The sequence below is a fragment of the Scardinius erythrophthalmus genome (genome assembly GCF_964197995.2).
Source record: "Scardinius erythrophthalmus genome assembly, chromosome: 2".
Classification (NCBI taxonomy): Eukaryota; Metazoa; Chordata; class Actinopteri; order Cypriniformes; family Leuciscidae; genus Scardinius; species Scardinius erythrophthalmus.
The window spans coordinates 52,112,675-52,126,173 of NC_138222.1; the positions used below are offsets into that span (position 1 = coordinate 52,112,675).

A 13,499-nucleotide genomic window follows, 5' to 3' on the forward strand; every position below is an offset into this window, starting at 1 on the left:
CTTAATGTCTAGTGACACATCAGGTACGGTGTACATTTTAGGACATCGTCAGACCTCAGTCATACAATGACAAGGCGTCATGCCTCAGACTAAAAGGCTTCAGTCACAGGACAAAACGGCATCGTGCCTCAGACTGAAAGGCTTCAGGTCTCAGGAAAAACTACGTCAGGTGTCAGGTCTGGTACAATTAGACATCGGACAAAACGGACTCAGATTAAAAGTTATCAGACAAAAAGGCATCATCCGAAACGGACTCAGATTAAAAGTTATCAGACAAAAAGACATCAGCAGAAAAGTTATCAGACAAAAAGACATCAGCCGAAACGGACTCAGATTAAAAGTTATCAGACAAAAAGACATCAGCAGAAAAGTTATCAGACAAAAAGACATCAGCCGAAAAGTTATCAGACAAAAAGACATCAGACGAAAAGTTATCAGACAAAAAGACATCAGCCGAAAAGTTATCAGACAAAAAGACATCAGACGAAACGGACTCAGGTGGAGTGTCACGTGTCGCGCTGCCCCGCCCCATATGACGTCACGCGGTTCATAACAAGCAAACTGGTGTGGAACGGTAGATGATGGCAGATGGAGGTAAGTCGCTCCTGATATATTTAATTTTAACGATTTTAATTAAATGCTAAACTAATTCAGTTGTACACACAGGAGAACATGCATTTCATGAGTATTAAAAAAGTTTAAAAGTTTGTAATATTGCAACTAGCTAAGTTTAGTTTGTACGTTGGCAAACTGTAGTAAAGTTATCCTTACGAAAAATAACCATGGTTTTACTGCAAATAAAACCAAAAACCATGGTATGCACAGAGTAACCATGGTTTTGCTACATTAACCATAATTGTACCATGTTTGTAGTAAAACTGTGGTTATACAAATGGTAATAAATGCACTAAAAAACATTTTTACCCATTCACTATAAAACAAACCATGATTAATTTTCGTAAGGGTACAGCAAATTCATTTGAGTTGTTGAATTAAATGATTTTGCAAAAACAATGGTTCTGTCTTACAACTAATATGTATTTGTTTGTTTCAGTCAATCAAGAATGGATACAGAGATAAGTATCCTGCATTATAGATGGCTTATATCAGTGGTTTTCAAACCTCTCCTTAAAGTACCCCCAGCACTGCACATTTTGTATATCTACCTATATCTGACACACACATTTAAGGTCTTGCAGTCTAATGAGTTGAATTGGGTGTGATAGATGAGGGAGACATACAAAATGTACATAGCTGGGGGTACTCCAGAACAGGTTTGAGAACCACTGTCTTATATTATAAATGTATTGCTATATGTGTTGATAGCTGTAATACTATCATGTTCTGTTTGCTATACTACTGAATGAATTTTAAAACTTTCTACAGAATATAAAAAAAAAACTTCACATTAATATGCCTTAACATATTTAGATGAAATGATAAAGTTGCTATTTGACAATGGCTTCAAACAAAGAGAAATGTGCTCTTTTCTTGGCGCTTCTGGATACAAAATTAGGTAATCATTAAGCTTTACTGATGTAAAATATACAATATATCAAAATATGCGAAATGTTTACAGTATCTTATGCTTTAATCTTGCAGTGAAAGGCACCTAAGAAGATTGCTAAAATCACTTGGTTTGAGACGGAGGAGTTTTGACAGGCCCCATAATGAAATTCGCCAAGCTGTTATGGTACAGTATGTCTTAAAGCAGTGCTCTGGATTGCTGCTCCTGGAAAGCCACTAACCTTCTGATTTCAGTTATAGTCAGCTCAGCTGCAACAAACTGCCTTAAATTACCCCTTATATATTAGGGTAAAACCCCTGATAATACTTTAATATATTATCAATAAGGCTTTTCTTAAGTGAATGTGGCATGACATGTGGCTAATTATGGTGTCCCATAATCAGAATTTGTGCCTTTGTTTAAACAAACACACACCCAGAACAGTGGCCAGCCATTTTTTCGCTTGTACCTCAGTCATGGTTAATGAGAGTTAAAGAGAGCACTGTTCATTCACTTTTCCCACCGACAGTTCCTGTCCAATCCTACTCCTGTTCGGTGTGTTTGCAAACTATTTATTGTAGTAATAATCCAAAATAATGTTTATTTAGAGTGAGATGATGCACTGGTCACCTTGGCAAGGAATCCGTGCAATGCACAAACGGGTTCGTGATGTGAGAGGAATCCAGCCTTGCTACAGGTACCTATATTATCCCTATTTTTAAAGATGTGATTTTTTGTTGGTTTGTTTTGTTCCCCCTCCCCCCATATACTTAATGTGTTATGTCTGTTATTTTTCCAGGAATGATGTGGCTATGATAATGAGACAACTTGATGCCAGTGGTCTTCTTGGAAGATGTCCTGGGAAAAAAAGAATTGAACGTAGGAACTACTTCAGCCGTGGACCAAATTACACTTGGCATATTGATGGTAAATATTAAATGTTAAGTAAATATGAATAATGTTATTAAAGGGATGAACTCAAACTCTCTTCCCCATGTAATTTCAAAATCAAATGGTTTTCTTTCAGTGGACAACAAAGAGACATTTGTTAGGGTTAAGGGAAGCCCTACAGTAGGAGGGCTGATATCTTGCAGAGTTAAGCTCCAACCCCAGTTAAATACATCTGAATTAAAAATCAATCAATTAAAAACTTCACAGCAGCTGTGTTGAGGCAAGTTGGTTCTGCAGAGCACTGGCCCTCCAGGACTGAGTTTGGGCACCCCTGTCTTACAGTATGAACATAATGCTATTGATTGATTTAAACTACAGCCTAAGCTGATATGTTTGCAAATTGAAGGTGTTGACAGGATTAGACAGCATGGGCTTTGACAGACCCAGCTAAGATCACTAAAATAAGGGGTGGAGTCTAACCGACAGGCTGGTAAAGGTAGAGATAGCACATTGTAGAGATTTATATCACTGTGTTTACCTTTATTATTATTAAAAAAAAAAAAAAAAAAAAGAGTTTGGATGTTCCGCTACTGGTAAATTATTTGTGTAAAAGATGCTGAAGAAAGTCATATAGGTATCAAAAACAGAGTAAATAGTAAAGCATTAACTAGTTTTCTGACTGATGTTTTGATTAAATAAAATGTTTATTGTAATGCATATTTTATAATTTGTTGTAGGAAATGACAAATTGAAATTCTTTGGAATCTGGGTACATCTTGGTATTGATGGGTATGCAACCTGTTCATTTAATGAAGTTCATTGTCTTGTAATTTTAGTCTCTGAGATGTAATCTAACTTTTTTTTTTTAACCTACCTGAAATCAATTTAACAGATTTTCTCGGAAAATTATTTGGCTTAAGGCTGGCACCTCCAACCGACAGCAAACCTTTGTTGCAAGGTACTTCTTTGATGCCATTCAGGAACACAGTGGTACGTATATTTGATGTTGTACAATACATGGTAGGAGAGACCTTCTCATATCTCCACACAAGAATTATTATTAAAAACATTGATTGTTTTTATTATAGGTTGCCCACGTTTCATAAGAGCAGACAGAGGAAAGGAAAATCTTCTCGTCGGACAGATGCAAGTGGCATTTCACTTTCGGGAGTCTGGTGATCAAGGACGAGACTCCTTCAGAGTGGGCACATCAGTACATAATCAGGCATGTGGGCATAAATGCTATTATGTATTATAATGCATGCAAAATATATTTTTTATAACAAGAAACATTTTGTTTTATTAGCGAGCTGAATGCTTCAACAGTATGCTGAAAAAAACATGGATCAAAAAATGGCAGGTGACATTTGAGGTGAACTAACTGTTTTTGTCTGTCGATTGGAATGTATGGCACATGCTTATTGAAGCTAAATTAAAGACATTTTTGTAATTTATTTACTTTTCTATAAAATTTGTTTTTAGGCCATGATGGAATCTGGCATGCTCGATTTGGACAATCCTGTACAGATGTAAGTTAAAACCCGCCCTCATGTATCTGCTTACATTTAATAAAAAAATAATAATCAATACATGCTAACCTACAGAAATTGCCTGCAATATACACACCTTCCCCTTCTTGAGAGAGAGCTGAACATAGAGCAAAGACTGTGGAACACTCACGACATTCGCAAGCAAAGGAATGTTCCAGGTCCATTTGGGAAACCAGACCTTCTCTTTACTGCCCCACCTGAAGGTATCTGTTTCGTCCTAACTAGAATGGTTCAGAAAAGCAGTAGCCAATGTTAAAATTATCTTTCTGCAGGCTTTGCTGATGTGCTCTGCAATGTAGACGACGACCTCCTGAAGTATGCAGAACAGCTTGTTTGCGGAGTAAATGAGCCTTTGTTGGTGGCGAACGAAGCATTCAGAACAATATCAGAGACTATTCTTCAAAATACAAACTTCCCATCATCACCAGAAGGGTCTTTGGCAGCTTACCTCATGTTAGTGGAGAAATTCACCACAGCCCTTCAAACAAGAGGCATCTCCATTCCGTCCACATTTGCAGAGGCTAATGAAATATACCAGCTACTGGCCAATGAGCCAGGGTCTTTGTAACTGCTTATCTAACAAACAAAATCCAAATAAAGAGTCCAAATGATTAATAAATGAAATTGCAGAACATGTTTATTGAGGTCAACATGAATTGAAACGAATACTACAACAAACAGCAGTGTTAGGCAGAGAGAAGAACAGTGATCATAATGCTAACGTTTTACCAACATTGGTATTTTTAGTACAAACTGAAACAGGCAAGAAATGTTACACTGTCCATGTTAGTGAGGTAAAGTCTAACAGATGTTCGGTATTCAAATTCCTTACATTTACCATTCGTAACCATAACGGCCCTTTAAGTCTGGACCCTCCACTGCTTTGAGGGACAGCACCACAGAGGAAGCTTCGGGTCTTGTTGGTGCATCATAATGCAACATTGTATTAACAAATGTGTACTTGTCGCTGAGATGTTGTAAAGCATGTGGTGGCACCTTTTTGGCCATTAGACTGGACAACTCTCTTTGGTTTTTTGCTGTCCATGGTACCGATTTCGTGAAAATCTCAAGGTACATTGCTCCAAGAGACCAGATGTCAGAACTCCTGGAAGCCTGTTCAAATTCAATTAGACACTCTGGGGCCATATACAGAAAAGTTCCCCCCATTGGCCCTATGCCCCCTCCAATGAGTCTACTGCCTTGTCGTAGAACGACGGTGTCCCTTATATTTGCAAGGCCCCAATCTGTCAGTACAGCCTTTTTGGAGAACTGGTCGATCTGTTTAGAGTAACAAAATAGAATGTAAAATGTTAAATTTATGCAGTGGTGGCCAAAATGATTAGAACAGTAGTATTTTCACCAGCTAAAAAATGGTTTAAAATCAATTATTTCTATCTTTTGCTGCAGTGTCAGTAGAAAATATAAAGGTTTACATTTCCAAACATTCATTTTGCCAATTGACCATATGCACGGATTACTTCCTTGTTTAGACAAGCCAGCTAAGTAATTTCCGGTCAACTGTACTGTGCCATAATAGGAGCGTACTTTGTTTGTTTTCTCTACATAATCCATTCACAATCAAAGAAAAGTGTTGTTTGTCTATGAGGACCAAACGTCCATGTATACCGTTTCAAGAATGACATACGCAAAAAATCTGTGAGTAAATCGGCTTTTTTTTTACGATTGACAGTAATAACCGGACGAAACATCTGACAAGCTGATGTCAAAACAGAGCTTAAATGATTCATACTAAATTCAGAGTAACAAAACTACAGCAGTAATAAGTTTGTGTTGGTTACATATAGGCTATTTAATAGCTTTTACAGTTCAAGATAAAACTTCAAAGATGTAGTTACTAAATTAAATAAAATATTTCATATTAAAGGTGCTCTAAGTCATGTCACGCGTTTTTTAGGCCAAAACATTTTTTGTCACATACCGCAAACATCTCCTCACTATCTGCTAGCTGCCTGTCCCCTGAACACTCTGTAAAAAAACGCGGTCTCTGTAGACACCACAGGCTCCACAAACTGCAACAAAAACAAACCGAGCAACAAACAGAGCGACCCGCAGCACGAAACACAACAAACTGTTCCAGCCAATAACCGACAAGAATGATGTGGGGGTGGGGTTCGGGGGTTAGTGCGCGGGTGAGGAGGAGGGAGGGTCTAGCTAGCCTCCGTTTTGTTTGACAATAATTCGAATGTCAACAAGAAGAAACGTCTCCCGGGATCGCTTAGACAACCTTTAATATGAATATTCATATTGATTCATATTGAGTGCATTATTTAAGTATTATACCATTAATATTTAACTAATTTGTAGTGAACTAATATATATATGTATATATATATATATATATAGTATTTAAATAAATCGCCCTACTGCCATCTTTTGGTTATATGGGTAATTCCATATCATTTTTAGCTTAAAAAAGACATTGTTTTCCGTGAAAAGGCATGGGCATTTTCCCATGTCGTCTTTATGACTGAAAATGAAAATGAGTTTTTGAAGTGAATTTTATTGCACAGCTGTAGTTGGAAAATAATAAAGCCTTTAAATATTGCAAGATTTTAAAAATGTGTTCATGACTGAAGGGAAGTTACTGATTATCAAGAATACAATTAAGATGTCCTTGAAGAGAAGTATCGCTAGCTAGCTAATGTTAGCCTAAACACATTATGATAGTGTTTAGCTGTCAGCATTTAAACGTAAAACTGTGCAGGTACTCTCCTGGGATTACCAGGCTCCGCATTTAAATTATATGTTAAATAATATAAAACTGAATGTTCGAGGCAGTAGAGGAGTCTCAAGAGTGACCACCTATATATAGCACATATAAAATAAGCTTCAACTGAAGTTAACGAGCTGGCTTATCTTAATGCGGAAGTTCTAAAGAACGCTCCGTGCATATGGTCAATTGTAATAATCCAGTGAGATTCAAGGAGTCTGACAACAGCCAGTGTCCACACAGAGATCTGATCTCATCATAATCCAGTCTGTCTGGAATGACATGAAGAAACAGAACAAACGCAGACAGACTAAATCCAGAGGAACTGTGGCAACGTCTCCAAGATTCTCCAAGAGACCTACCTGCAACGCTACAGTAATGTTCAAAGTTTTAGGCAGTTGTTTTAAAAATGCTGTAAAATGAAGATAATGTCATGAATAGATTTTCTTTATCAATAAACTTGAACTTAGTTTTTCAGGTAGCTTTGCAGGTAGGATTCTTGAAGGTTTTCGGAGATGTTGCCACAGTTGTTCTGGATTTAGTCTTGTTCTGTTTCTTCACGTCATTCCAGACAGACTGGATGATGGTGAGATCAGATCTTTGTGTGGAGCACTGGCTGTTGTCAGACTCCTTGTGCAAACAAACATCTCACTGGATTATTACAATTAATGGCAAATTGAATGTTTGAAAAAGGAAACTGATATTTCCTACTTACACACTACAGCAAAAATATTTAACTTGTAAAAATACTAGGTGTTCTAATAATTTTGGCCACCACAGTATTTTTTCTATATGTACTTACTGGTAAACTATAAAAGTCTTACCAAAACATTGGCTGGCTTTAAATCCTGATGAATTACATTTTTTGAGTGAATGTACTCAATGGCCATTGAGATGTCCAGTGCAACAAAATAACTGTCATCTCCTTCAAGCTAACAAAACATACAATGCAAATTTGAATCATATATTTGAGTCATATTTCACTCAAGAGAGAAATGCACACACAAAACTGCATAACCTTCACCACATACATTCAAAGACAGTTATGTTGTCTGCTTTGCATTTCTTTGGATCTCCCTCTTAATGTATTTTTATATTAAATTTTGATTTGGCATTTAATTATTACAGGCACCCTATTAAATATTAGGACAATTTTTCACAAACGTTCAATGAAAAATGTGACTTTTTTTTTTTTACCTTAACACAAGAATTGTCATTGTGTAGTGCATCATCCAGGGTTGTGCCATGTATATACTCATTGGCCAGCAGGAAGGCGTTGTCAGTGCGGGCTGCAGCCATGAGTCGAACGATATTGGGATGGCTCAGTCGCCTATAAATTACAATGAAATGTGACAGACATTTATCAAACTGTCAAAACCCTATGCACAGCAAAACTGTTAAACAATGACAACAATAAAAAAAACTAGCACACAGTAGAAATGCACTGTAGAAATGTTGTTATTGCCAACTGTTCCATTCTTCCCAACTGTTAATATTAATACAAGATTAAATAAAAAATTATGTTTAATTATAAGACATAATTAGTTATGAAAATTAATCTTACAGTGAAACAAGAATTTCATGCTGGATGTCTTGGTCTGGTAGTCCTGCGGTGCCATATAGGATCTTTTTTATGGCAGCAGGTGTGCCCTGAAAGTAACCTCTGTATACTTTTCCAAATCCACCTTCACCCAATAGGTTCTCTTCTGTGTAATGGATCAGGGACTCATCCACATAGGGTAGGCGTGGAACATATACTATATGTAATAAAATTGAAAGGGAAAAAATGCTATCATTTCATGCATTTAAAATATTACTTACTTTAATCCTAATTTACAAAAAATACTGCAAACTTGTTGTCTTGGCAATATTACTTACATGATGGTAATATGGTGACAACATTGGACGACACATAAAAGACTTGATTTTGTGGACGTCCACCTTTGTCTTCAGATCCTATGCCTTCTTGGATGGGTTTCTCTGCAACAAGTTCTGGAGGTGTGTACCCACTTGGACTTTGCTCTGAAAAAAAAATCAATCAAATTCCCTTGTTCTGCCATGATTTACTCACCCTCATGCTGTGGCATATGGTATTATTTTGTCCACTTAAAACACAAAAGGGAAAAAGTAACAATTTTTTTTTAAATTATCTATACATAGACAGATAACAGACATAAAGCCCCAGAAAGACAAAAACTAGCCATACACACAATTTATGTATATGTACTCTGGGTTCAGTTACACCAACTGTGTATTTAAAACTATTTGTGGTGTAAACAGGCACTCGTTTTTTTGGCACTACTAAATTTTATGCACTGACAAACATTGATGTTTTTCACCATTAAACAACTTGCTGGTAAAAAAGTAAGCCCACATATAAACTATAAAATTATGACCAGGAGTAACAGTTACAATACAACAGCTGACTAATTAAGTTATTTAAATCATGAGACATATTTTTCCCACAGACCGCAATCCTCTCCAAATTATGATTTTGCTGTTTACAGTATTTAAAATTATGTAAACTGGCTTGATAGTGGCAAATCTAATACTGTATATGTACAATATATGCATATAATTGAAATTAATTTAATTTGGGGTGAATTACTCCAAGGATTTATCAGCACTAGTGGATCTTACTGCAACCAGTTCTGAATTTGAACACCTAATGCCTGTCTGAATAAATGGATGAATTAATGTATTTAGGTGTGTATGTAGGTAGGTATGCATGTATGTAACGTGATCTTTCTGAACCTGGAACTGGATCAGTGCTTTCTGATCTCCCAGCATGCAGACCTGAACCTAAGCCCCTCACTACACTTTGGTCTGTAGATCTTCCTAAAAATCTGGATCTCTTTGGTTGGAAATCCTATAAACAACCATCAAGATCATCTGTCTTATTAAACTATATCCAAATATTCAACAGTAATAATTTAGTTTATTTACAAATTAGTAAACTGAAGTTACCATAGATGAGTCAACTTCACTTTCACAAGTTCCTTGGAAAAGAAGGGAATGAAACATATATAAATGGAACACATACTAAATTAATTAATGAGCAACTGTTATGTATCACAAAACATACACTGCATTTAAAATGTGTCATGAAAATGTATGGTACATACCTGATATTGAACTGTTTTCACCAAGGCAAATGACCTCTGTAGATACAACATGCAGTTGGTACTGTATTAAGACAAGAACAAGTTAATAACATGCACATTAAATGTAATTTTAAACATTACAATACCCATTTCTCTACGTCCAATGTAAAACATTCGCTTCCAGATGGTTGGGATCTCTGCTACAGATCCAAACTCCTGATCAAAGTGTTCCTTCGTCCACCTTGTCCCATCTGCTTGGCAGAGAGTAAACACACTCCCCTCTCTCTCTTTGTCTGACCAAAATGTCTCCTGGCCAAGTTTTAGGAGCTCATCATAGCCCTCAGTGCCTGTGACAATTATTTGTGGTGGAGCCTCTTCAAGGATGATTTTTTGATATCTGCCTGGTTTTTTTGCAGTTCTTGGTTTCCACTCCATGGGAGCCATTTTTATCTTGTATCAAAAGAAATAATAGGTTACTTTTAATTTACCTTCAAATACCTTTAATTTTCCCACAATCATGTTAAATACATATCACAATGGCAGTTTGAAAAGTTTGAAAACCCTTGATAAAACTTAGTTTAATTTTAGTTTATTAGTTATGAAAGCTATAATGCAATTTTGGATAGGCAGACAGACAGTTAGATTAGATAGATCTGACCCAAGTTTGGTGTTTCTAGCTTAAAAGCCCTAGGACTAGTTAGAGTCAGATATTTTAGTCTCAGCTAAATAATAATAATTTTAATTAGCAATTCAGCTATTTGGCTTGAGAAAGCTAACCAATAACAAGCCTAGATTGCAGTAGATCAGTCAATTGGCTTTTTCAAGCCGAATTAATAATTGCCACAACTAACCTTTAAAAGGGATTTTCCCTTTTGACGGAGGGGAAACTGGCATTTCTTCACTTGTGGTTTTATTAATTGTTTGGCCTTGGTAAAAATGTGTGCTGCATCTGTAAAACAGACATTAGATTTCCATTAAACAACCACTTTGAAATGAAAGAACTGGCAATAAAGCAAACAAAACAACTCTTCTATAATGACAGCTGAACTGACTTTTTTTCTACATGAGCAAATCAAGGTATGGGAAAATGTGTTTATCTTCTTGGTCTTTTATTCAAAATAATCACCAAAGATATATCTATTAATCAATTATTTGTTACTCAATTATATGCTTGTCTTTAATACTTTAATCTGAAGAATGGAGGAACAGACTATTCCTCCACTCTTCAGATTCAGAGGTCTATGCTAATGAGCTCTCCTCATCAGGTCAGTCCACAGGTTTTAGATATTTTTAAATCAGAATGATGAAAAGGCATGTCATGACCTCTTTAAAAGTTAAAGACTAGGTCCACTTTGCTCATATTTAAGGGTGACAACATTTCTGTCGGACACTGTAAATTTTTGTCATCTTACCTATGAATGCCTTCTGGTTTTTTGTTTTGCTTGAGTCTAGAATGTTAAAGAGAAAAAGAAAATATATAGAAGAAAATTAATTAAAAGAATATAGGTCTTGCCAATCTTTAAAGATAAAAAACAAAATACCTGATGTTCCTTCTGCACCACGTTCAAGCAATAAATCCTTTACTTTGGAATCAAAGCCCTTTTGAGTAATCTCATCTGCACATCAGGAAAAGCAGAAGTTTCCAATCCATGTACATATAGATACACTTTATGTAATATAATTGCATTATTACAGCAGAAAGCCCCATTACATACCATTATCCAGTTGTTGTCTGAGATTTTCGTACACCTTCAACTTCTCCACTTTTTTGTTCTGAAAGACATAATACAATTTGACAATATGACATTAGCATATTACCACTGGTGGAAATTTTTGAGATTCACTTAGCAGCCCTGTTGAAAAAACAGCATATATGCTGGTTATGTAGGTTTGGAACCTTGTTTAGGGATCCAGAACCTACCTAAAAATGCTAGTTTAAGCTGACCAGCACATGACCAGCTAAGGACCAACATAAACCAGCATTTAAACTACCTAACCAGCATATGCTGTTTTTTTCACCAGGGAGTCTGTAGTTTGTGGATTTACAATTGAGCATCCGTCGTCCAGCGGGCCGTATTTAAAGAAACTGCAGGCCACCAGTTGGTCCTGTTTTAGATGTATTTACACATAAAAAAATTGTATTATCTACAGTGCCTTGCAAAATTATTCACACCCCTTCATTTTTTTCACATTTTGTTATGTTGCTGCCTTATGTTAAACTACTTAAAATTACATTTTTTCCACATCAATCTACACTCCCTACTCCATAATGGCAAAGCAAAAAATAGGTTTTCAACATTTGTGCAAATTTATTAAAAATAAAAAACTGAAAAGATCCCGTTGCATAAGTATTCATACCCTTTTCTGGGACACTCAAAATTTAGCTCAGGAGCATTCATATTGCTTCTAGATGTTACTACACTTGGAGTGGAGTTAAACTGTGGCAAATTCATTTGAATGAGTATGATTTAGAAAGGCACACACCTCTCAGAAAAGGTCTAACAGCTGAAAATGCATATCAGAGCAAAAACCAAGTCCTGAGGTCAAGATAACAGCCTGTAGAGCTCAATGACAGACTTGCGTTAAGGCAATGATCTAGAAAAAAAATCAGCTGCATTGAAGGTTCACAGAAGCATGTAGCCTCCATTATCCATAATGGAAGACGATTGGAACAAAGGACTGTAAATTGATGTGGGGAAAAACTAATTTAAAGCAGTTTAACATAATGCTGCAACAAAACAAAATGTGAAAAAAATGAAGGGGTATGAATACTTTTGCAAGGCACTGACTGTACATAATGATATGAAATAATGACTTATTTCAGCCCCATATTACTCGCTTTGCTTGGCCTAACGTTTTAGGTAGCTGATTATCTGGTTAATTTAATTATTTAAAAAATGTGTCTTTATATAGTACAATTAGGCTACATTTTCATCAAGCAGTCTAATAGCTCGAAATAATTCGCTTTAACTTTAACTTGTTACTACAGTTTGCCAACGTACAAGCTAACGTTAGCTAATTGCAATATAACAAACGTTTAAACGTGCACACAATACTCATGAAATGCATGTTCTCCTGTGTGTACAACTGAATTAGTTTAGCATTTAATTAAAATCGTTAAAATTAAATATATCAGGAGCGACTTACCTCCATCTGCCATCATCTACCGTTCCACACCAGTTTGCTTGTTATGAACCGCGTGACGTCATATGGGGCGGGGCAGCGCGACACGTGACACTCCACCTGAGTCCGTTTCGTCTGATGTCTTTTTGTCTGATAACTTTTCGGCTGATGTCTTTTTGTCTGATAACTTTTCGTCTGATGTCTTTTTGTCTGATAACTTTTCGGCTGATGTCTTTTTGTCTGATAACTTTTCTGCTGATGTCTTTTTGTCTGATAACTTTTAATCTGAGTCCGTTTCGGCTGATGTCTTTTTGTCTGATAACTTTTCTGCTGATGTCTTTTTGTCTGATAACTTTTAATCTGAGTCCGTTTCGGATGATGCCTTTTTGTCTGATAACTTTTAATCTGAGTCCGTTTTGTCCGATGTCTAATTGTACCAGACCTGACACCTGACGTAGTTTTTCCTGAGACCTGAAGCCTTTCAGTCTGAGGCACGATGCCGTTTTGTCCTGTGACTGAAGCCTTTCAGTCTGAGGCATGACGCCTTGTCATTGTATGACTGAGGTCTGACGATGTCCTAAAATGTACACCGT

At 36.3% G+C, this 13,499-nt stretch overlaps 2 protein-coding genes across 2 annotated transcripts; one reads left to right on the plus strand and one right to left on the minus strand.

Annotated features, from left to right (window-relative positions):
- The first annotated feature begins 555 nt into the window (after window positions 1-555).
- On the plus strand, window positions 556-4,569 carry LOC308685008 (uncharacterized protein). Its single transcript, XM_081356427.1, has 13 exons — window positions 556-594; window positions 1,055-1,080; window positions 1,432-1,516; window positions 1,603-1,693; window positions 2,116-2,204; window positions 2,307-2,434; window positions 3,136-3,187; window positions 3,291-3,388; window positions 3,487-3,623; window positions 3,705-3,770; window positions 3,881-3,927; window positions 4,003-4,151; window positions 4,221-4,569. The coding sequence occupies exons 2-13, from the start codon at window positions 1,065-1,067 to the stop codon at window positions 4,514-4,516; spliced, it is 1,254 nt and encodes a 417-aa protein (XP_081212553.1). The 5' UTR covers window positions 556-594; window positions 1,055-1,064; the 3' UTR covers window positions 4,517-4,569.
- On the minus strand, window positions 4,569-11,552 carry LOC308685000 (uncharacterized protein). Its single transcript, XM_081356413.1, has 11 exons — window positions 11,499-11,552; window positions 11,325-11,399; window positions 11,196-11,231; window positions 10,635-10,732; window positions 9,930-10,233; window positions 9,805-9,840; window positions 8,558-8,701; window positions 8,244-8,436; window positions 7,877-8,009; window positions 7,504-7,611; window positions 4,569-5,226 (listed from the first exon to the last, which is right to left on the minus strand). Exons 5-11 carry the CDS (start codon window positions 10,225-10,227, stop codon window positions 4,783-4,785), a joined length of 1,356 nt encoding a protein of 451 aa, XP_081212539.1. The 5' UTR covers window positions 10,228-10,233; window positions 10,635-10,732; window positions 11,196-11,231; window positions 11,325-11,399; window positions 11,499-11,552; the 3' UTR covers window positions 4,569-4,782.
- Window positions 11,553-13,499: the final 1,947 nt, after the last annotated feature.